This window comes from Diabrotica undecimpunctata, chromosome 7 (genome assembly GCF_040954645.1).
Source record: "Diabrotica undecimpunctata isolate CICGRU chromosome 7, icDiaUnde3, whole genome shotgun sequence".
NCBI classification, from domain to species: Eukaryota; Metazoa; Arthropoda; class Insecta; order Coleoptera; family Chrysomelidae; genus Diabrotica; species Diabrotica undecimpunctata.
Genome location: NC_092809.1, coordinates 60194238 through 60220373, shown reverse-complemented (window position 1 = coordinate 60220373; position 26136 = coordinate 60194238). Strand labels below are relative to the sequence as shown.

The 26136-nt window shown below is 34.3% G+C and overlaps 1 protein-coding gene across 1 annotated transcript in view; it reads left to right on the top strand.

Annotated features, from left to right (window-relative positions):
- The window catches only part of LOC140445404 (hemocyte protein-glutamine gamma-glutamyltransferase-like), a 60025-nt gene extending 38828 nt beyond the window's left edge, over positions 1 to 21197 (top strand). The window contains exons 8-12 of the mRNA XM_072537406.1: positions 11296 to 11515; positions 14805 to 15015; positions 16222 to 16399; positions 16499 to 16659; positions 20250 to 21197. Of these exons, the coding sequence (XP_072393507.1) occupies positions 11296 to 11515; positions 14805 to 15015; positions 16222 to 16399; positions 16499 to 16659; positions 20250 to 20537 (1058 nt within the window). The 3' untranslated portion in view covers positions 20538 to 21197. The remainder of the gene's footprint in view (positions 1 to 11295; positions 11516 to 14804; positions 15016 to 16221; positions 16400 to 16498; positions 16660 to 20249) is intronic.
- The last annotated feature ends 4939 nt before the right edge of the window (positions 21198 to 26136 follow it).

Below are 26136 nucleotides of genomic sequence, written 5' to 3'. Positions count from 1 at the left end.
GCTCTATTAAAAATCTTTTAGAACTTAACTCTTTTCTTATTTTCTATATTCAAGTTAATATCAACATATTTACTTTGAGTTAAGACAATTTTTTACTTGGCTAAATCTATATGAGGAACTAGAAAATATCAAAGTTTATATCCATAATATTGTTATATGTCCGAAATTACTAAAAACATTGTTGTATAGTACAGTCGTCAGAGATTTGACCTCTAAAAATCATACGAACAAACTGAAATTTGCTGAGAATGTCAATTTTGGGACCCCAAAAAAGTTGCAAATAAGTTTACCACTTTTACCTCCCGGCTGCCCCCTTAAAGCATCGTAGGGGGGGGGGAAGAAATGGAAAAAATTGATTTACCAAAAATCTGTACGCTGTACAAAAGAATATTTCAAGTAAAAAATGTAGCTGAGATAATTTTTTGAAAATAAGAATGTTCATTTCATAAATAGGGGTACCGAACCTACCTTTATTAATGTTCGTAGCCAAACAGTCATAGATATCACGCTGGCAACAGCTGAAATATCGAATAAAATTCAGAACTGGTAGGTATCGGAGGATATTTCTATGTCTGACCACCGCTGGCTAGCCTATAATATTAGTCAGGAAAAAAGCCTTATCAAATCGCGCGACCCTAGGAGGACGGATGTAGAACTCTACAACCGACTCTTAGAAGATGCTCTGCGGAATGAAAAGGCTTCAACTCCAGGAACTAATACAGAATTGGAAAGGTATACGGTATCTATCCAAAACAAAATAAGCTATGCTTATAAAAAATCCTGTCCAATAAGGATGGTCCAGGAAAGTCGCAAAACCAACTCTTGGTGGTGCACTGAATTGGAACACCTTAGGAAGATATCAAGAACAGCTTTTAATAGAGCGAAAAGCACCAAATTCAAAGAGGATTGGAATTCTTATCAATCAAATCTCAAAGAGTTTAAAAAAGTCTGCAGACAAAGACAAAGAGCTACTTGGAGAACCTTCTGTGAGGAAATCGAAGATTTCCCGCAGGCTTCCAGGCTACAAAAAGCGCTCTCAAAGGACCCACATCGGCATGTCGGCATAATAACGAAGGAAGATGGGAACAAAACTTCCAACCTTCGCGAAAGTGCTGAGGTCCTGATGAAAACACACTTTCCCGGTTCTTAGTGTCTCAACAGCACCAAACCGGATGGAAGAAGCAATCATACCCTCAATAAACGACTGGCATCTCGCCAGAACAATGATTAATGAGGAAAAGGTAAAATGGGCCATATTGTGCTTCACCCCTTTCAAATCACCAGGGCCTGACGGCATATATCCAGCCCTACTACGGTGGGGACTGGATATCCTTCTGCCGCACCTCGTGGAAATATTCAGAGCCTCTTTGGTTCTGAGATATATTCCTAGGAAGTGGAGAGAGGTACGTGTGGTCTTCATACCAAAGCCAGGTAGGATGGACAACACCCTACCAAAGGCTTTCCGACCAATTAGCCTAACATCCTTTCTATTGCAAACGATGGAAAGGCTATGCGAAAGGTACATAAGGGATGAAGTTCTGGTCCATAACCCACTTCACCCAAATCAACATGCATATACTTCGGGAAGATCTACCGATTCTGCACTGCATCATGTAGTGGGAAGAATTGAAAGATCGCTGGATAATAAAAAATCCACCATAGGTATATTCATAGACATTGAGGGAGGGTTTGATAAAACCACATTCCCAACTATCACCCAACAGCTCAACGTGTTCCCCTGGCCGTAAGCGAATGGATATTCAATATGCTCTCTAATAGAGCAATAAGCATAAATGTAGAAGAAATTTTCCAATAAAATCCTATATAAAAAGGTATATAAAAAACCCAGTCGGGCTATGTTAAAAAGACAAAACGTTTTCGGAATAAGTATTCCATCATCAGTGTCCTAAAATATTTAACCACTTAATTAAAAAGAACATGAAAAGATTTAAATTTTGACTAAGGTTAATGTGAAATGTGGTTAATACTTACAATATATTACATGAATGTAGCCACTAAATATGAGGGTAAAAACCCTTTAAAAATTAATATATGAAGTTTAGTTTACATTATGTCGTGTTTACAAATAGGATGGTAAAGTTACCGTTGGATTGGTAACATGGCGACATATGACTCTACATTAAGTTGCAAGTCCTGAGACGGTATGTCTATGAGGACTTTATTAAAGCAACTGATTGAAATGACAATCTTAACAGGTTATGACGGAAGTCATGACAGAGCAGTCAGTGTAACTGTATGTGTCTATTTAAGACAGAAGCCACCGTTAATATATGAAGTAGTATATTTAAAATTGTGAAAGTTGAAATAAAATTAAAAAATTATAACAGTATCAACCATCAATGTTGTTGTTTTAAATTATGTATGTGAGATGAAATTGTGATGAGAAAATTATGTGATTATAGTTAGGCAACCAACTATACAGTGTCAAGTGGTGTGATGAAAAAGATTCTAATATAAGGCCCTTTATGTTTCAATAACATTTGGTACCTGGAAAATGGAAACTAGACACAGGTGGAAAGTTTGGTTCTTGAAAAGTATAGGAATTAATATATTTATTATGTGAGAATGTTATTCAATGAATGAAAATAAAACTATTGTAATATAAAGTTCATGTAAAAATTGACTTATAACTCAATTATATTAGGCCCTGAATGAAAATTAAGGTGTTTTTGAGAAAGTTGTGATAAACGGATAGACTACAGAAGGCTGAGGTCCCCAGAGGACCGAAAAACAAACCCTGAGGGAGTTGTGTAAAAAAGAAAAATGAGAATTTCATAATCTGGAAAGGGGTGGGGGATGACGGATGATCTAATCTAAATTTGGAAGTGTCGAAAAAAAAGCATGGAAAAAATTGGGTATAGTGGTTAAGACACGAAGTTTGGGTTGAAAAGAATAGAGTGGGATAGATGGAGAGTAAGATTTATTGGAAGGAAGGTTTTTAGAGTGAACTAAGGAAGATGAGTATTAGGTGAACTAATCATGAATATGATTTTTATTGTGGAAGTAAATTGGGGATGTGGGTTAGGAGAATAGTTGGCGATGGAGAGGGAGAAAATCTCGATTGAATGAAACATGACGATTAACGCAATTTGGGCTTTTTTGTTTTTCTTTAAGAATTTCAAGATCTTCGTATAAATCTAATTTGAGGAAATTTTTTTGGGAGATATTGTGGATAAGTGAAACGTCTTCTGGAATATTGAGGGTGTGGTTGTGTTCTTTGAGATGTTGAGAGAAAGTGGAAGTATTGATTTAAGTCTATATATTCCACTCCGGTTCATGTAATTGATAGGATCTTTGGAATTAGAAATATGTTGTCCCAAATTGTTGGGTACTTTGAAAGAAACATGGGTGTTTTCAACCGAACGTTGGATGAGATTTCGAATATCTCCAGAAAGACTTTCATGTTGAGAGAAAGTGGAAGTATTTATGGAAAGCTTAACTACATTGATTGTAAACTTAAGGTAACATATGACTCTCTACTTGATTTCATGGGCTTTGACAATTTAAATAATTTTTTGAATGATGTTCAGGACAGATTGGACAATGTAACTTTTACCAAATTCAATAAACTTAAATCAAAATTAAACAATCTTATCAAAAATAAACCTAATTCATCAAATAGTAACAGTAACATCAACAGTAAATTCTCTAATTTTTCTTTTCACCCTAGATTGAAAAATCTCTCTTCAGTTACCTTCGACAATAATGAACTTCATCTTCTAAACCTAGGTCTCAAATACTCCATTCCTCGTAAGGTTTCAGAAAAAGACCTTCAGAGTCTCTCCATTGAGATAGATATTATTATCCAAAACCTCTCAGTCCCGTTAAATCAAAAAACTTCAATCAGAAACTCTTGCTTCAATACCATCAACAAATTTAAAAACAAAAATTATCCTTCTAATTTTTCAACAGTACTTAATACCAACACACCCTCATCGTCCAACTTTTCTTCCAACATACAAAACTTTCATTCAACATCCAATTTTCATTCAACGCCCAATTTTCATAAGCTGTCTCAAAACAAACGCAATGAACACCTCAAGACCCTCCATTCCATCAAGAAGAAAATCAAATCCTATAACTTAATCATCAGCAAAGCTGACAAAGGTAACTGTCTAGTGATTCTAGATCAAACATTATATAATAATAAAGTTTCAACTTTCCTTAATAATAATAACTTCACTTTACTTGCAACAGACCCCTCTAAAAGTTCATAAACAAATTAAAAGATAACATTAAACATTTTACAGACTTCTTCTCTGAACATTTTGCACCATATTATAAAATCCCAAGTAACCCTTTGACACCCAGACTGTATGGTTTACCTAAGATACACAAGGAGGGCATTCCCATTCGTCCAGTTGTTAGTTTCATAAACACTCCAGTCTCCATCCTATCAAAATTTATATTGAATCTAATTAACAATATGACGAACTTCACCCCTCGATTCTCAGTCAAAAATACTAGTCATCTAGTCAATAATTTACAACACATTAATCTTCACCCCAACATCACTATGCTTTCATTTGATGTTAGCAATCTATTCACCTCTGTCCCCAAACTAGAAACAATTAATCTGGTTCACTCTCTTCTAAGAGGAAAATCCATTACCTCATCTACCTCTAACTACATTATCCAACTATTACAACTTTGTTTAGATCAAGATTTCTTTGTGTTTAACAACAAATTCTATAGACAACCTGATGGCTTAGCCATGGGCAGCTGTCTCTCCCCTCTATTAGCTGATGTATCTATAGATCATTTAGAATCCACACAGATTATGAAAAACCCTGAAATACTACACTGGTTTCGCTATGTTGATGACTGTTTATTCTTCAACATAGCGAAAGGTAATTCCAATTCAGCTGAACTTTTACTTTCTAAAATCAACCAAATTCACCCCAATATCAAGTTCACCATGGAACTAGAATCTTCCATGTCAATTAATTTTCTTGATCTCACCATTACCAGATTAAATGACCACTTCGACTTCAGTATCTATAGGAAACCCACACAGACTGACCACGTAATTCCATTTTCATCCAACCATCCTATGTCACATAAATACGCAGCTTTTCATAGTTACATCCATCGCCTAGAAAGCATTCCACTGTCAGATTTAAACTACAAAAAATAACTAAATATACTCAGACAAATAGCAGTCAACAACGGATATGATCACAACATCATCAACAAACTCATCCACAAAAAACGCCTTAAGACCCTGCAGGAGACTGCGTTTCCCAGAGACCTTACCACCCAGCCCAACTATGTTTCACTCCCATTTTATCATGAAAGTCTTTCTGGAGATATTCGAAATCTCATCCAACGTTCGGTTGAAAACACCCATGTTTCTTTCAAAGTACCCAACAATTTGGGACAACATATTTCTAATTCCAAAGATCCTATCAATTACATGAACCGGAGTGGAATATATAGACTTAAATCAATACTTCCACTTTCTCTCAACATCTCAAAGAACACAACCACACCCTCAATATTCCAGAAGACGTTTCACTTATCCACAATATCTCCCAAAAAAATTTCCTCAAATTAGATTTATACGAAGATCTTGAAATTCTTAAAGAAAAACAAAAAAGCCCAAATTGCGTTAATCGTCATGTTTCATTCAATCGAGATTTTCTCCCTCTCCATCGCCAACTATTCTCCTAACCCACATCCCCAATTTACTTCCACAATAAAAATCATATTCATGATTAGTTCACCTAATACTCATCTTCCTTAGTTCACTCTAAAAACCTTCCTTCCAATAAATCTTACTCTCCATCTATCCCACTCTATTCTTTTCAACCCAAACTTCGTGTCTTAACCACTATACCCAATTTTTTCCATGCTTCTTTTTCGACACTTCCAAATTTAGATTAGATCATCCGTCATCCCCCACCCCTTTCCAGATTATGAAATTCTCATTTTTCTTTTCTACACAACTCCCTCAGGGTTTGGTTTTCGGTCCTCTGAGGACCTCAGCCTTCTGTAGTCTATCCGTTTATCACAACTTTCTCAAAAACACCTTAATTTTCATTCTCTTTACTCAAATTTAACAGAGCCACCTACAACAATTTTATTTTACTATTATAGTCAATATAGACCAACAGTTCATTCAACTTACCAACTTATAACTTAATCTTTTATTTTCCTATGTACCTAGTGTTGCTTTATAACAGATAGGCATTTTCTCAAGTTATAAGTTGAGTACATTACGATCAATATATTACAAAACCACTCCCAACCATCAATTTTTGTCCATTTCATATACTTGTCAACACACAAAATATAACTACATCACTCAGTCTGTTAACACCTAATCAGATATTTATATTCATGAACTTGTAACTCAAGAAGTTTTACATTTACCAGGTACCAAATGTTGTTTTTTGACATACAGGGCCTAATATAATTGAGTTATAAATCAATTTTTACATGAACTTTATATTACAATAGTTTTATTTTCATTCATTGAATAACATTCTCACATAATAAATATATTAATTCCTATACTTTTCAAGAACCAAACTTTCCACCTGTGTCTAGTTTCCATTTTCCAGGTACCAAATGTTATTGAAACATAAAGGGCTTTATATTAGAATCTTTTTCATCACACCACTTGACACTGTATAGTTGGTTGCCTAACTATAATCACATAATTTTCTCATCACAATTTCATCTCACATACATAATTTAAAACAACAACATTGATGGTTGATACTGTTATAATTTTTTAATTTCATTTCAACTTTCACAATTTTAAATATACTAGTTCATATATTAACGGTGGCTTCTGTCTTAAATAGACACATACAGTTACACTGACTGCTCTGTCATGACTTTCGTCATAACCTGTTAAGATTGTCATTTCAATCAGTTTCTTTAATAAAGTCCTCGTAGACATACCGTCTCAGGACTTGCAACTTAATGTAGATTCATATGTCGCCATGTTACCAATCCAACGTTAACTTTACCATCCTATTTGTAAACACGACATAATGTAAACTAAACTTCATATATTAATTTTTAAAGGGTTTTTACCCTCATATTTAGTGGCTACATTCATGTAATATATTGTAAGTATTAACCACATTTCACATTAACCTTAGTCAAAATTTAAATCTTTTCATGTTCTTTTTAATTAAGTGGTTAAATATTTCAACTTTCACAATTTTAAATATACTACTTCATATATTAACGGTGGCTTCTGTCTTAAATAGACACATACAGTTACACTGACTGCTCTGTCATGACTTCCGTCATAACCTGTTAAGATTGTCATTTCAATCAGTTTCTTTAATAAAGTCCTCGTAGACACACCGTCTCAGGACTTGCAACTTAATGTAGAGTCATATGTCGCCATGTTACCAATCCAACGGTAACTTTACCATCCTATTTGTAAACACGACATAATGTAAACTAAACTTTATATATTAATTTTTAAAGGGTTTTTACCCTCATATTTAGTGGCTACATTCATGTAATATATTGTAAGTATTAACCACATTTCACATTAACCTTAGTCAAAATTTAAATCTTTTCATGTTCTTTTTAATTAAGTGGTTAAATATTTCAACTTTCACAATTTTAAATATACTACTTCATATATTAACGGTGGCTTCTGTCTTAAATAGACACATACAGTTACACTGACTGCTCTGTCATGACTTCCGTCATAACCTGTTAAGATTGTCATTTCAATCAGTTTCTTTAATAAAGTCCTCGTAGACACACCGTCTCAGGACTTGCAACTTAATGTAGAGTCATATGTCGCCATGTTACCAATCCAACGGTAACTTTACCATCCTATTTGTAAACACGACATAATGTAAACTAAACTTCATATATTAATTTTTAAAGGGTTTTTACCCTCATATTTAGTGGCTACATTCATGTAATATATTGTAAGTATTAACCACATTTCACATTAACCTTAGTCAAAATTTAAATCTTTTCATGTTGTTTTTAATTAAGTGGTTAAATATTTTAGGACACTGATGATGGAATACTTATTCCGAAAACGTTTTGTCTTTTTAACATAGCCCGACTGGGTTTTTTATATACCTTTTTATAAAGGATTTTATTGGAAAATTTTTTATTACATGGTATACAGCCAACTACAGGAACTTAGTTTCCTTGTGAAATGTAGAAGACGTTTCTGTTAGAGGTATGGTTACGAGGGGGTGTCCACAGGGAGGGGTGCTATCACCACTACTCTGGAACATAGATCTAGATGCCCTGGTTGACCAACTCAGCAGCAACGGTTTCTACACAATAGCCTATGCAGACGATATTGCTGTCCTGCAAAGCGGTAAGTTTGAGAACACACTATGTGAGAGATCATAAGTTGCTCTCCGACTAATAGAAACATGGTGCAAGGAACACTCACTATCTATAAATCCTAAGAAAACAGAGATGGTCCTCTTTACCAGGAAAAGAAGAATCACGGGCTTAATACCCCCAAGGATTCTAAACTACAGTCTAAATTTTTCTGACGACGTGAAGTATCTTGGAATTACCCTTGATAGGAAGTTAACATGGAACTCACACTTAGATGGTAGAGCTAAAAGAGCATATATTGCCTATGAGCAGTGTCGACGAACGGTCTGATGCACCTGGGGCCTTACACCCAGGGTGATCGCCTGGGTCTACACCGCTGTCATTAGGCCAATGCTAACTTACGGAGCTATTGCTTGGGTACCAAAAGTGCTACAGGCAACAGCGATTAACAAACTAAACCATATTCAGCGGATGGCTTGCATAAATATAACAGGTGCCATGAAAACAACACCAACGGCTGCGATGGAGTTGATCATTGGCATCACGCCTCTAGATATATATTTCAAAGAAGTGGCGCTAGTGACAATGATGCGACTGCGCTCAGCTGGTGCAAACCTTGATGTAGAAATGGGACAATTGAGAACTCGTTTCTGGCGGGGAGAGCTGAATGCGCTACTACTGCTACAGGCAGGCTGCGACTCAATTGATCCAAAGTTTGTCTTTAACAAACCCTACAAAATTGAAACAAGACAGTATATGGAGACAAACGTGGCAAATGCCTATTGCATATACACCGATGGCTCCAAAATGAAAGAAGGCTCAGGATGCGGGATATACTCCAGATCACTGAACTCAAGAATAAAGTGGGGTATGGGCAAAAATGCCAGCGTAGTTCAGACAGAACTGACTGGTATCTCCATAGTCGCAAAAGAGATAGCAGGGAAAACTATAATGATCTGCACAGATAGCAGACAAGCGCTACTAACCTTGAATAGACCACGTGTCACATCAGGTTTAGTAATGGACTGTCACGAGCCACTAACTCAAGCTTCGGATGGTAATACCATCATCCTGATGGTATTACCATCCATGACCATATATGACAATAGGAATAAAGGCAACCGCATTGCTGACCAATTATCTAGGAAGGTGGCAGGCCTAAGAATCTTACGACCTGGTGATCTTTTTGGTTGGTCAACTACAACAATCGCGGAAATTGTCAAATGTCACTCCCATACGCAAACCGTAAAAAGATGGGAAGAAGATCAAGGATGTAAAGTTGCCAGGGTACCACTAAGTAACCTTGAAGAGTCAACATCAAAGAAGTACTTGGGAATGACCAGGAAAAACCTTCGTTTGGCAGTTGGTTTTTTAAATGGTCATTGTCAACTAAGCAAACACCTCCACACACTGGGGCTAGCAGACACACCTCTATGTAGGAAGTGTGAACGAGAAGACGAAACTGTAGAGCATCTCCTATGTGAATGCCCGGAGTTATCGTTAATACGAGAGTACGCGTTCGGCGAGTCCTGGCCCACACCTGCCCACATAAGAGAGATGTCTCCTGGTGACTTGTCCACCTTCCTAGAAATGGCAGAATGGGCAATAAGCTAAGGGTTACAGCTCCCTGGGAGGATGCACAATGGGTCAATTGTGGCCTAAGTGCTGTGAAACTTAACTTGCCCTCTCTACTCTACAGATACAGATACAGATGTTCAGTTCATTAGCACTTTCTGAGTAGAATAAACCGTTCTCTCAGAAACAACGCTTGAAGTGATCGGTGATTTTGAATGTCAGTTACGCGCGCGAAATCAACTTAGATAAAGAAGGTATTGGTTTTTATAAAGGTGTTAAATAAATAAACGTGGCAATTTTATACGATTCTCATAAGATCTATAAAATTTATCAGTTTGATTTACCGGTCGTAGTGGAATTTTCATTGTTAGAGTGAAATGTTCAAAACATATAACATGAAATTTTGATTTTGAGTTTTGACAACAAGTATGAGGCATTTGAAATATGCAGAAAAAACGCAGAAGTTAAACTTTTAAACTTTAGATCGTTTTTAATGTTAAAGTCTAAATTCCGTGTTTTTTAGGCATATTTCAAATGCCTCACATTTATTGCCATAACACTCAAAACCGAAATTTTATGCTATGGGTTTTGAAGATTAGAATCTAACATTGGAAATTCCATAGTACTTGGTCAATAAAAGTAATAAATTTTATTGATTTCATGACAGTCATAAAAAATGGTAGAAATCGCTCGACGTTTATTTATTTAATACCTTTATAAAAACTAATGAATTTTCGTCCAAATACAAAAAATGCATACAAAAGCTGCTCTCTTCAAGTTTAAAACGCATTATGACTTTTGTCGATAGGACACCCTGATCAAAAGATATAGAATTTTGACCATCGAGTTGATACAAATTTTATTTAAAATTTATTTCGCGCGATTAAATAACATTCAAAATTACCGGTCGCTTCAAGCGTTGTTTCTGAGAGAACGGTTTATTTTACTCAAAAAGTGCTAATAAACATTTTTATTCCTAATTATCTCAGCTAGAATTTTTATTCGAAATAGTTTTTTCTACAGCTCGGAGTACAGATTTTTGTTAAATCGATTTTTTCCGTTTCCCCCCTTCCAAGAGAGCGTTTTAGGGGGAACCGGTGGGTAAAAGTGGTAAACATTTTTTAATTTTTTTATGGTCCCAAAATTGACAATCTCAGAAAAATTTAGATTATTCCTATGATTTTTTAGAGATTTAGTGACATTTTTGTCTCTGACAACTGGAGTATATAAATAAAATATATATTAAATTATTTCAAAGAAACTCTGTCAAAAATTCTAATTGAAATTATTTAAAAACATTTTTGTTTTTGAAAGCATACATTTTTAAATTTGCTACATTAGATGAACAGTTAAATACTGTGATTTTTTTGCAACAAGTTTTCTACAATATTTCCTAAACCTTTTCTAATTTAGGCTATGGTGGTTGGCAAGCCATTGACGCCACTCCTCAAGAAACATCAAGTGGCTTTTACCAGTGTGGACCAGCATCTTTGGAGGCTATCAAAAAGGGACAAGTCGGTTTCAACTATGACGTTGGCTTCATGGTTGCTTCCGTCAATGCAGATCTGATGCGTTGGAAAGTAGATCATTCCAATGTATTGGGATACAAGAGGATTTATTGTAACAAATATCAGTAAGACCAACTTAAGTTTCATTGGTATTCACACTATTTATCTTAAAAATTATTTATATAATCATGAATATAATATGTTCCGAAAGATTTCCGCGGTTAGCACAATTAAACCTAGAGCTAAGATTAATCCTATTACAAAGGTGAATATTAAACTCAACAGTCTTCCGGGCTGAACCGCGTTGATTCTCTTTGCGCTGAGCTTTCGACATCCTCTCTGATGTCTTCTTCAGGGCTTCCGAGGTCTCAATCTCCCGAGCCAACAGACATTACTGCACTGATCACCAAACAATGCACTACTGCCGTTGGGAACAGAGGTCGGTTCATTTATACCGTCATTGCGGTCAATTATCTGGTATGCCGTCTGTTGTTATTTGGAAATAAAAGTCTTTTTTTTTTCTATCACACAATGTCTGTCACAATAGTTCGTTATTATGTATTATTATAAATATGATAAATATTAAATTCACCAGGCTTCCGCGTTTAACCTTTGTGTCTATACCAAGGTTCCTGGGTATTCTTGGTAATTGTTTTATATAAATCATTGGCGATAGTATAAATATTTTGATTCCAGCTTCTAGTTTTTCCTAAAATTATTTAGAACGAAGAGATTTATAATAAAAACCAAAGAAAAAAATGTATATAATATATTAAAAATACCTGTCCAAATTTTTACACCATTACGTCCACACCCGTGGCACCCGGGCAACACTAATGTTTAGTAAATCATGAAGCTGTGTCTAGTTTTTTTATAATAAAAGCGATATAGAAACATAAATAAAAGTTACATTTTAAACACATTGTTTGCCCTTACTTATATTTACTGAGTGTTCGTTACATAGAGAACGATTACCAACATTACATGATTTTCGTGTCTTTCTTAGACATACAAATGTAGCAATTTCCAACAATTTGAGGCGTCCAGTAGAATCTCGAAGAGGTAATGACTCTGCTGTACTACTTGTATCTGTAGGTAGAGGTTTTCCTAACATACACTCAATTCCTGACCTTGATGAAAAATTTCCATATACATTTGGTATTAGGCATCAGGCAGGTGGAAATTGCAGGCATTACTAGTTGTTTTTCTTAGTCTTTTAGAAAAATTTTACTCTTACTAGTTTCAGTAGAACTCTGTGGATTATTCTCTGTATAAATTATATAGGTTGCTAGGCAAACTACGTCTAGGATATTGTAAAAGAAGGTTAGTGGCCAACGCAAAGTTCTGCGTTTAGTGGAATAATGAGAAACCATTTTGTCCATGTTGTCTACGCCTCCTTTAGTTTTATTATAGAACTGAATTATTTCAGGTTTATTTTTGAGCCACTTACATTAGCGTTGTTCATGCATTGGTGACAGCAAGATAACGCTTTTTTCTTTTTTGGCACATATGAACAAATGATAACACGATCTGCACTGAATCCGTGTAATGACGAGTCAGGCTCACGCTCTGGCGAAGCCAGCATTTCTTGTGGAATATATGGTTTGTTTCTTTTCGAAGTACCAACTAATGATAAATTCCAAGACAACAGGAGAAAAAATTATCCATTGTTATGTTTCGTCCAGAATTTTTGTATCGGTGACACAAATCTTTTACTACGTGTTCACCTTGATTAGTTTCACGTCCAGTTGAATTTTTTCCGGTATAAATTTGTCCAGTAAGTGGATACGAATTATCGGCATTACAAGCCCACCAAACCTTGATGCCATACTTGGCTGGTTTTGCTGGCATGTATTGCGTGAAACGTGTCCTACCTCTAAAAGGAAATAACTGTTCATCCACAGTAAGACAATCCGACGGTACATAGTTACGACGTAAATTATCATTGAAAAGATGGAATATTTCTGTGATAACTGCAGCTTTATCATTTTGCAAACGTTCTGCACGCGTTTTGTCATTGTCAAACCGTAGGAATCTGCTGATACTCCAAAAGCGATTTATGCCCATACTTGCTCAGTACAAAGGATGAGAGTATGTTTTCCATAAATCTTTCGAGTGTTCTGAATTCGAATTCCGAACTCCTGCTGTAATAAGAATACCTAAGTATGCATCAAATTCTTCTGTTGTGAGTGAGTTCCAAACTTTACGAGTTTGTCGAGGTTTTCAGCATTATACTTTTCCCAAACGCCATTAGCTTTTCGATCGGCTTCGCGTATAATTATGTCACACATTACGTCCCTAAAAACACATTCGAATGTGTCTCTAATATAGAGTTTTAGTAAAACGTACTGGGCCGTCTTTTCACGCAAAAGGTTACGTTTTAGTGTTCGACATGCAGTTAACAGTTTTCGTTGCCAAATCGTTTTATCTTTTGCAACCAGAACATCACTTTGGGAAGAACTTCCTTGAAAATCGTCAAAATCTTCATCACTACTATCGTTGTCGTCGGTATCGATTTCAATATTATTATTGATATCAGTAAAAACGTCCTCTACGTCAAGCTTCATCTCCATCTGGTTTGCTTTGCGGAACATAGTCCTCATCTGATTCCTGGTTTTCAATATTTCTGTCTACTTCCTTATCTATATCGTCTATAAATTGTTGCAAGTACTTCTGTTGTTTTTCATACGTCATTTTAAAATTAAATGATCTATGTATAAAATATTGTAAAAATAAACGATAATAACTTACCTTTTAAATTCGCTGGCACTCACTTCTCTTCTTGCCATTATTACAACATGAAACACGCATATAGTCACAAAAATATTAAAAACTTGTAAGCACAGTTAAATGAACACTGAAAGAAAACAAACAAAAATGTCAAGCGTCTGTTATTTTCGGAACGTACAAGCGAAGTTTACCGAAGGTAACTGGGTAGCACAGGTATAGACTGCTGTATCAGGTACTTGGGTATAGACATAACGGTTAACCGCGTCGATTGTCACTGTGCCGAGCTTTCGACATTCTCTCTGATGTTTTCAAGGCTTCCGAGGTTTCAGGTTCCTGAGCCCCCAGACACTACACTTCTACTACTCACTGCACTACTGGTAGTTTAATAATGTTTCTTGGTTTGTCTTCGTAATATTTTTCTCAAGTTTTCTTCAGCTCTGTCTACGCTACTTTAATTTTCAAGGTTTTCTACTTCTATCCCTTGCTCAAGTCTTTTTTTGATAAATAAGTTAAGTTTTATTTAGTGTTTCTTAAATTTCCTATCTTGATTCGTTTTTCTGTCATCCTTTCTATATTCGTTTCTTTTCAGCCTTCATTTAATGTGATTATACAAAACACTACACATTAGTCGCAACCTACACTAAGTCAAGTAATGTATTCAATATTTACATTTTAATTTTTTAGCGTTGGTCGTTATATTCTCACCAAACAACCATTCATGTATGATTACAATGGAGACAGAGATCGTCAAGATATAACTCGTTTATACAAACCGGAGGAGGGATCAAAAGCAGAACGTTTATCTCTGCTTAACGCTGTCCGAGGAACTGAAGCAGCCAAGCGGTTCTTTGATATGCCTGATGAAGAAACTGAAGATTGTGAATTCACGTTACAAGTAAGCATAATAAAAATCAAGTATAAAATATATTGCAGTAGATTAAACAATAGTGTGCCTTTGTAATACTATAACCCACATAAAGAATATTGTTTCTCAAAAAAATATACAAACATTACAAAAGGTATTAGAATATATACAAAAGAAGAAGAATACCAGAATATAATTATCTTCATGCGTGAAGTGGGAAAGTTCCTGCGAGTTGACTGTATGCCATGGCAGTTAAAGAACTTTTACAATGAAGTAAAAACTTGTAGTGTAATTGGTATATATTTTAATGAAACATTAAATCAAAAATCCAAATGGACTACAATAATTATTGAAATTGTTCACAATGTTTTCGGTCTTATCAGACGATCTTCAGTGAACTTAAAAGTACCTGCTAAAATAACCTCATCACCAAGCAGTGGGTGAAATTAAAATACATATTGGATACTTAAAAGTATAAAACTAAACGGCATATTGTCGATGGTTAAAGATTTAAATTCTGGGAACAGTATGTCCCTACTCGAAACTATACCCACATGAGGGTTGGGCTTAGGTCACCAGCCGACTTTGACCCCGTAGTCAGTATACCTACTAGGAATAACAAACAATGGGCAAGTAGATAAATGACCAAAGAGAGCATACAAATAGGGAAAAAATGAATTGTGAGTCAATACTAGAAGAACAAATAATCCTAATAATACAAAAAATGAAAAGAAATAGTCCTATTTGTAGCACGAGTACTATTTAACGAATTCAAATATATACTCAACTAAAGAATAAACCGGCCCAAGGGAAGATTGAGGGAAACAGAAAAAAATAATATTGTGAAAAGGACAAAGGCATATCTGGCCACTTAAGAGAGTGGTCTAGGTGCTTAGATGATATAAACTTCTAATAATTGTTGCAAAAGATAGACATAAGTATTTTCGTTCCTTTGTGGAGCGACACTTTTTTTAAACCAGACAAAGACAAAAACAAATAAACGTTAATTGGCAAGTGTGGTTAAAAAAACTCCGGTAACAGTATGTAATTAATTAATATTTTGAATTTATTTTTATAAAAGAAGTATTTCGGTTTTCTGCACATTATATCTTTTAACGGTTCCTTTTAATGATTTCTAACTACTTATAATAGCAATTTTATACTTACAATCAATCCTCTAATTTTATAAAAAGAACGAGGAAATAGGTAAGATATTAAACAATATATATTTTGTAGGATTTGGATCAAATTAAAATTGGAGAAAATTTCAGCGTTGTGGTGAAAATCAAAAACAACAGTAATAGCCAACGTCACATCAAAGTCCATCTTTCTGCTGGTACAGTATATTATAACGGTCTTAAAGCTCACCCGATCAGCAAAGATGAAGGAGAATTTAATCTTAAACCTCATTCCAGTAAGTATATGATGTATTCTGGATTCAGATGTATTTGATTTAAAAATTCTAGAAAAAAAATTAGATTCTTTTATTACATAACTTTAATTTTTATTTTAGCTGAAGAATTAAGGCTTAACGTTACAGCTAATGAATATCTAGATAAACTGGTGGAATACTGCATCATGAAGATTTACGCCATTGCTTCGGTTTCAGAGACCAACCAAACTTGGGCTGATGAAGATGATTTTCAAGTCGTTAGACCAAATATTGACATTAAGGTTAGTCTTTATAATATTCCTGAACGTGTTTTCTTATGTCATTTTGGCTTCCATCAAATATTTAGTTGAGAATAAATTATATTTCTTAAAATAATCTGACTTTTGAACCTCCAAATCTGAATTTGTTTTTACAATATTTTTTTTATATGGTCCTTGCACGAACGATGTGTACAACTGTGAAAATAGAGATTTTAATTTAAAATATTTCCGGAAAAATGGGACACATCTAGATTTTATTCAAGATAGATAATATGATGTAAAATTCCAGCAACTCTAAACTGTCCTAAGTACGTTACTTTTAGTCCTAATGACGACTTTATTGCCTTATTATATTTTTCAACCACGAGATTTGTCATCCACGTGTTCTTAGCTTGCTTTTAGTTTACCTTGCGTTATATTTTAAAAAAAATTGTACTTATCGTTACTCAGCATACGATCAAAATGTCACTTTTGTACATATAACTGTCCAGACAAGATTTTGGGCTTGATCTTTTCTTTGCAAATATTTATGTTAGTAACTCGATGCATCCATGACATACGCTTGATTATCCAAAAACACCATATTTCGAAGGTTGTGATTTTATTTCAGCTCATGTAAGTCCACAAGTACTCCGAAAAATTACTTAATGTGCAAAGAAGTTATATCCAGAGTTAAGTATCCCAAAGAAAAATCTAAATATAACTGGCGTAAGTGGTGTGCTAATTTAAACAAAAATACTCCTGCGCCGTCTGTGGCACAGTATATTGCTAAAGAATCAGTAGGTTCACTCTGCCCCTGCCGCTGGTCCTTTGTCCTTTATGTTCCATTTTTTCACGCACATTTGTCCCACGCGCAGATAAATTCCAGCGTTTGCTACACTGCTCAATATAATTTTTAATACACTGCTCGAAAATAAATAGGAAAGATGTGACTCGTGGCGGCCTAAAATTGAATTAGATTTTCGGAATAGTGAATACTTTTCTAAATTTAGCGTTTACGCAGCTCTCTACAATTTATCAATAAACTTTAATAAAATAAAGGCAGATATCGAGCACAGTTTTATTAATTAAATCTTGCCAAGTACTTTCGCTTCCTAGAGCATCTTCAGGGGCATTTCGTCGTTGTTTAGTGTAGTGTTATGTACAATTTTATGTTTAATATTATGTTTATGACATTCTGCGATTGTTGGATAGCCCAAAATTGACGAAATGCCCCTGAAGATGCTCTAGGAAGCGAAAGTACTTAAGCAAGATTTAATTAATAAAACTGTGCTCGATATCTGCCTTCATTTTATTAAAGTTCATTTATTCGAGCATTCAACCTTATATCAATTTATTAATAGTTTCCCAAATAATTGCTACTGATTATCGTTCAAAATGTATTATGTTGAATCCAACAAATTGGATTAATCGAATATTTAATTTTTTGTATTAATTCGAAAATCACTCTGTATTCACTGTTACTGGTGAAAAATCTCATAAAACGAAGAACTGATGTCGAAAGAGCTAAAATGAGGAAACTAATTTCTATAGATGAAAAAATATTGATACATTCGAATTATAAATATTATTTTGAGGTTTTAACTAGCGAATAGCGAACTAGCGATTTGAGAATAGCGAACTATGAATACAAGTTAGAATAGAATATATATATATATATATATATATATATATATATATATATATTTCCACAATCACAACTTATTAATAACAAAATAATGAAATGAAAAAATGTCATATAGCCTAAGAACCCACTGTAGGATCACTACTTTCATAACGTAGTTAGTCAAACTCATATTTTTACATACATTTAAAATTCGGAGAATCTATCTATATAAAAGGCTAGGATGACAAGTCACACTGTTTGTCCAGTAAGGTAACTACGCCACTACAGAATTGAAAGCACATCTGCCTGTATATAGCTAACAACGGATCTGTCCGGCGGACATGATCCGCATGTGAATAGAGCCCTTCACGATCAAGATCATTTCTTGAATGTTGCTGCGCCAATGGTGCATAATAATATAAACTATTTAATGACCAAGCGAGAACAAAACAAGAAAAATATTCGTATATTTTTAGAGCCTGTAGGTTTAAAAGAAATTGATGAAGAAATGACTTTCGGTATCCTATGCTTTATCATTTACCAATTAATGGTAAACTATTTTTAGCCCAAATAATAAACGAAATTTGGATACACAGTCAAAGTATTGAAGAGTGGGAAACATTATTTAATTTTAATTTAAATAATATATTATTTAAAAGCTGAAGTATCATTTAGTACGTTCCTATAATTTTATGCGATTTATCACACTGGCAAAAGTGTGAAAAATTCAATTTATTTTTCTAGTTTTTTACATTCTGATAGGATTTATTTGTTTATTTACACCAGTATAAATAGGCCTTCATAATTTTTTTTCTTAAATGAGAATTTTGGCTTGAGATGTATCATTATCTTAAATTGACTTCCAGTGAAAGAATAAGTACTTTTTTTTGTTTTTTACAATTTTAGGGATAATGACCACAAATGTAAAACTTTATGATTTGCTAAATATTTTTATGTTACTGAGTGTATGAATCGTAATTTACCCAAGTAGTTTAATAGAATATTGATTACTTGTATAGTTATATCCACATATGAGAGATACTGTCGGGTCATTTGACTTGGGCATTACACAGAACGTCTCCTACAGTGAAAACAATATATTGATAACAAGTCCTATTGAGCTAGTCCAAATAAAGAACACAAAATCAAATCAAATCGACTACATACTCGTGCGGAAAAGATGGAAAACCTCAGTAATAAACGTAAAAGTTTTACCAGGAGTATACTGCGCATCAGATCATAAGCTGCTAAAAATGAACTGTGGGCTCAAACTACACACAACTACAAAAATAAATTAGATAAAACAGTAAAGAGTAAATAATACGGAAGAATTCTAGATGAAACTGATAAACAAGAAAAAAACACAAATATAGAAGACGTAAATAAAACACGGAATACAATAAAAATCTGGATACATTCAGCGGAAAGAGTATTCACAGCGTAAAATTCAAAAGGGCAGACATTGGATGTCAGGGGAAACCTTAGAATTAGTGGAAAAATAAAGAGTTATGTTACAACATATCACAAAACGGGAAAATAGCGGAGCTAAGCAGGAAAGTCAAATATGTGTATCAGAGATAAAAGCAATTATATAAATAACGTGTGTCAAAAACTGGAGCAACATGCAAATCGAAGTGAAAGTCATGAACTATTTAAAAAAGTAAAATATTTGGCGCGAGAATTCAAGCCACAACTTAAAGCCATTCTATATCTACATGAAGCCGTCCTACTGGCACAGGATCGCTGCCAATGGAGATAGCAAGCTAACAATATTTAGAGTGTCATCAAGCTCTGACAAGAGCTTAATGGATGAAGAGGATAGTCTTAATATTGTAATAATAGAATGGCCACGTAATAGTTCTGACCTGATTAACTCTATGATTAAGATAATATAGTAGTTTCATTTACTTCTTTTTCAAATTATTGTATGTACTCAAGTTTATAAATGTTTTTATATTGGGATGGCTTATTTTTAGTTATAATATTTTTTTTCATAATCTTTCAGGTACCCCATACTATTGTCAACAAACAACCAACAACAATAGGTCTGAAATTCGTCAATCCGTTGAAGAAAGCTCTTACCAATGGCAAATTCCACATTTCTGGAGCATCGCTTCTTAAAAACCAAGTCATTGGTGTTCCTGATGTTAAACCTGGTACCGTGATCAGAATCGAAACCAGTATCGTTCCAAAATACGAAGGAGAACAGAAATTGGTTGCCACTTTCACTTCAAGAGAATTGCTTGACATCACCGGAACAGCCAAAGTGCAAGTCGTGTCTGAAGAAGAGTAACACAAGGTCTTAGATTATATTCATGATACAATAAGTATTTATTTGGGTTTTCGGTATAAGAGCGCTCTAGAATTCTGAGTCGGCAGAGTAAAAAAAAACATGGATTTTGAATATTTTAAAAGTATTTAAAAATTATCTTTGAATTGCAGTTTTACGACTATTTCAAAGAAATTTTTTCAGTTTTAAAAGATTTTAACAGTTTTTAATATAAAATAAAAAAAAAGTGGTAAAAACTGATGATAAATTTTTAAAATAATAATTTTTATATAAAAAGTAGATTATATGTTACTATTTTTAATACAGACGTATTATGCAGTATTATTTTTAACTTTTATAATATTTGTGACAGTATTTTTAAAGATTTAATAATATACAAGGTATACCTGTATAGTGATAAAAACTACACGATATAATTACAGAGTTCTTGGGCACGTCTTGAGAACAATATAGAATAAATCCAAATAAAGCTACAATATGCTGCTAAATTATGATTACAGCATTATTAAAGTTGACAAGAAATATATTTTTATACCGTAATCAATTTAGAACTTTTTTGGAAACGCTACATCAAAACTATCTATACTTTTATAGCTTAATAAATTTAAGATTGCTTTAATAAAAACTTTTATAAAGTATATAATATAAAATATGACATTCCTATGACTTTATTTTAATTTCCCTATGTACTTATTTCCCCAAATTAGACCTTAATTTTCCCAAAAAAGACAAAATGCATGGTTACAGCAGCAAATTTACTAAGATGTAAATTGGAACTGGAAGGTCAGATAATAGAGCAAGTGATGGAGTTAAAATATTTAGGCATCACATTATCTAGGTACGGAAAGCTCGAAACTGAAGTGGAAGATTAAGTGAATAGAACAAACAGACCCGCAGGCTGCCTAAATGAAACAATATGGAGAAATAAAAATATCCGGAAAGAAACGAGAGGCAGAATTTACAAAACAGTCATCACACCAATAATGACATACGCGGCAGAAACAAGACCTGACACAGAGAGGACAAAAAGGATGTTAGAAACAGCAGAGATGAAAACACTTAGAAAAATTGATTGTAAGACACTATGAGACAGAGCTAGAAGTACAGATATACGACGTAGATGCAAGGTGGAGAACTTCAAGAACTGGGTAAGAAATAGAAGAGTAGAATGAAACGATCATATAAGCCGAATGACAACAAATATAGTAGTAAAGACGGCAAGAGACGGTTCTTCAATAGGAAGATGATCAGTAGGAAGACCACGAAAACGATGGAACGACAACTTACTGGAGGCACATTGAAAAACAGACAGAGTCATGTCTATATAAAAAGAAGAAGAAGATGTACTTATTTAAAATCTTTTGCGGTCCATAATCCCCGGAATTAAAAAATAAAACAATAGTTTTTGCAAACATTATTCTTTATTCATTAAAATAATGTCCTTTTGCGGCGATACAATCAGTCCAACGTTTTATAATTTTTCGACGCCGCCTTTGTAAAAAGGTTTATTTTTGCCTTTAAAATAGATTTCAGTTTCAGCTATTGCTTCCGCATTGGAGCAATATCTCTTATCACAGGCATTTTTTTAGATCGGCAAAAAGATGTGAACTATATGCTGGCCGTGGAAGCAATTTAGATCCCAATTCGTACATTTTTGCCATCATTTCTATCGACTTGGCATGATGGCATGGTGCATTGCCTTTGTGAAACATTTTTTTTTTTTCAACAAATGAGACTTTTTCTTTTCGATTTCGGTATTCAAACGCTCCAATAAATAAATGTAATAGTTGCAGTGTAATGCTTCAAATGTTCAATAAAAATAATTCCTTGCGGGTTTCAAAATACACAGGCCAAAATCTTTCCGGCAGTTTGTTGCGTCTTAAGTCGCTTTGGACTACTTTCTCCGGGTGCTGTCCACACGTTACTGCCGATTTGATTCCGGAGCGAAGTTACGGATCCATGTTTCATCCATTGTGATATTCCAATGCAAAAACTCCGACTTATTCTGATTAAATATGTCCAAGTACACGATATCCCCCTTTGGGGTAACGGGTAGTACTCTTTTACAGTTCCCAGTAAATTACAGACTACTTTAGAGCTTGGCAACACTGCGTCTACACCAGCTACTATTTGTTTCCTGAGCTAAGGAGAAAATAAGTACCAATCCTGTACTCCATCTAATCCTTCCCTTTCCACATAGAAAATTATCTTGAACCGAATTATCATTGGATTTTTACAAGCTGAGCTGTATCGGTACATTGTTTGTAATACTGCGATTCAATAGAACAGGAGAATCCATTGCATTATCATTCCCAAGAAAGATATGCATGATGTATAAGATAATGCCTTGGATGTTGTCACGCAGTTCGAGTGACGGTCGGCGCTACCTTGAGTCCCGGTCTAGGAGTACGAAATTAGCAACCGGCCACACGAATGTTAGAGATTAGACATCGTGTGGCAATTCAGCTATTAGTCCACAAAATGTAAAACTCGGAAAATTAATTAATGTCGATACATGGAACGTAGGTACAAGGGCTAAAGACAGTCACAGGTAAGCTGTCAATTATTGAAACAGAGCTGGCAAGATATTGAAACATTAACATTGAAATCTTTGGACTAACTGAAACTCATTGCTTAGAAAATGGCAATATTAGATCACATACTAGCGATTATGTCTACTTCTCTGGAAGTGAGACCCAGAACTATTTATACATGTGTTGCCATTCTGGTCTCACCAAGATCTCAAAAATCTGTCATTTAATTCAAAGCCGTGAGCAATAGAATAGTTCTCCTAAAACTGGAAGTCAAACCACATAAACTTAATATCATACAAGTTTATGCGCCAACCACCACAGCACACGACATAAAAATCGAGGAATTGTACAAACAATTGGAAGCAACAGTTGATAACACTTCAAATAAAGAGCTAATCTTAATATGAGGTATCTTTAACGCAAAAGTCAGCAGCACTATATAGGATGACGACCTAAAGAATGTACTGGGAAAGTTGGGCATAGTTCATAGAAACGAAATAGGAGACCTCTTAATCGAAGTTGCTCTTACAAATAACGATTCTATTATGAATAATTGATTTAAATATCATGTACGCCGACTTTATACTTGGAAAAGTTCTGGAGATAGGTCTAGAAATCAAATTTATCTTCCTCACTAAGAGACCATCAATCCAAACGCTCAGACCATATAAAAGGGCGATATGCGGATTAGATCATACTCTCCTCGTAGATAAAGTAAAGCTCATACTTAAAGCGCCCAACAAGCGGAGAGAGACAAAGAGGATAAAATTAAGAAATAAAGACGACTTTCTCCAAGAACTGCAAAAAAGTATGCCTCTATTGGTAAAGGTATATTACAAGATAGCAAGATAGTTGTCGGTCAGATAGCCAAGCGGGCTGGGTAGCCGGCTTCTCATTCGCTTCACTACGAGTGGTTCAGTGGACGTGGATTCGGTCCCCAGCTCGGTGTACAGAAAAACAAAAAGTTTAACGCAACAGTTTAAAATTCTAGATGAATCTGCGGCTTAGACTAGAATATGCTGGTGTCAGATCGGCCTATGGTGGAGCAGTACGGCAAGAGATGAGGGCTTGCGTCTCGGTGATTACTCCTCCATAGATCCCTACCGGAAGCGCGTGACGCCCAAAATACCGGGTATATATATATATATATATATATATATATATATATATATATATATATATATATATATATATATATATATATATATATATATATATATATATATATATATATATATATATATATATATTACAAGAAATATGGGAGTCTATTAAATATTGCGTAATAACACCAATTAATCGTCCACAGCTAAATAATCCTCTGAAACAGAAACACTGGATAATAGATGAAACGCTTACAATAATTTAGAATAAAAGAAATCCTTGACAATGACGAGGAAAACGAAAAACGAATACAATCCTATTACAATATATATATATATATATATATATATATATATATATATATATATATATATATATATATATAAAGAAATTGAGAGCCACGATCAAAACAATTATTCTTCTTCTTTTCTTCTTTAAGTTCCATCTTCTATCGAAGGTTGGAAATCATCATGGCTATGCGGACTCTGTTGACTGCCACTCTAAAAAGTTCTGCGCTACTGCATTCAAACCATTCCCTTAAGTTCTTAAGCCATGATATTCTTCGTCTTCCCACATTTCGCTTTCCTCGGATTTTGCCTTGCATAATAAGTTGTAATAATGCGTATTTTTGCCCTCTCATCACATGTCCTAAGTACTCAAGTTTTCGTCTTTTGATAGTTAATATTATTTCCGCCTCATTTCCTATCCTTCTAGTTACTTCCACGTTTGACATTCTTTGAATCCATGATATTCGTAGGATTCTTCTGTAACACCAAAATTCAGAGGCGGCCAACTTATTCAGATGGACTTGTTTTAGTGTCCACGCTTCCAAGCCATAAAGCAGAGTAGAGAACACGTAACATCGAAGCATTCCCAGGCGTAGTTCTAACCTTATATCCCGACAACAAAGAATCTTTTTAAGTTTAATGAATGATGCACGTGCTATTTCAATGCGTGTCCTAATTTCTTTGGTTTTGGTCTACATCTGATGTTATCCATGTTCCTAAGTATTTATAGTTATTAACACTCTCAATTGCAGTATCTTCAATAGTCAATTGGATATTTACATGTGCAGATTTAGTCATGATCATGCATCAAGAGATCAAAACGATCATACAAGAGATCTATTTAGAAAAATACGCTTCATGACAAGAGACTTTAAAGCCAGAACTTAGACCATCGAAGACCACATAAGAACCCAGAAAAACAACAGAGAAGATATATAAAAATGATCAACACCAGGAACTTCACTAAACCCCTAAAGAAATTAAAGAAAAACCTAATATACTCGAGAAGAAAAATGGCGATCAGTAAACTCAAGTATAACAAAGCACTAGGTTCAGATATGATAACAGCAGAAATGCTCAAAGCCACAGAAGAAACCGAAATAAAATTGCTTCACTGGCTATGTAACAAAATATGGCATCCGAAGCAATGGCCTGACGATTGGACAAAATCTACAATAACAACAATACATAAAAAAGGCAGTTCCATAAATGCGACACTTATAGAACCATCTCCCTTATCTCGCATGCAAGCAAAGTAATGCTACACATAATCAATGAGAGACTGAAAACTTTCCTATAAAGAGAAATACCACAAGAGCAAACTGGATTTACCAAAGAGGTACTCGAGAACATCTTCTGAACATAAGACAAATAATAGAAAAATCTAGGGAATTCAATACCCCACTATACATTTGTTTTATATATTATAATTTTATTTTATTCTATTTTGCTCTATTTTATTCTATTTTAATGTATTCTATTCTACTTTATTTTATTTTAATAAACAATAATAATAAACTTATCGCTGAACTTAAAATCTAGCTAGCAATATAAATGTTGTCAAGTCTCCCTTTAAGAAAAGGTAAAATTTCAACGTTGTCATTGGTGATTGTTCAGCTCTTTGCGTTGCGTTTTCTTTCGTGAAGTAAAGTCGTTGTCCATTCATCAGGTGAACAG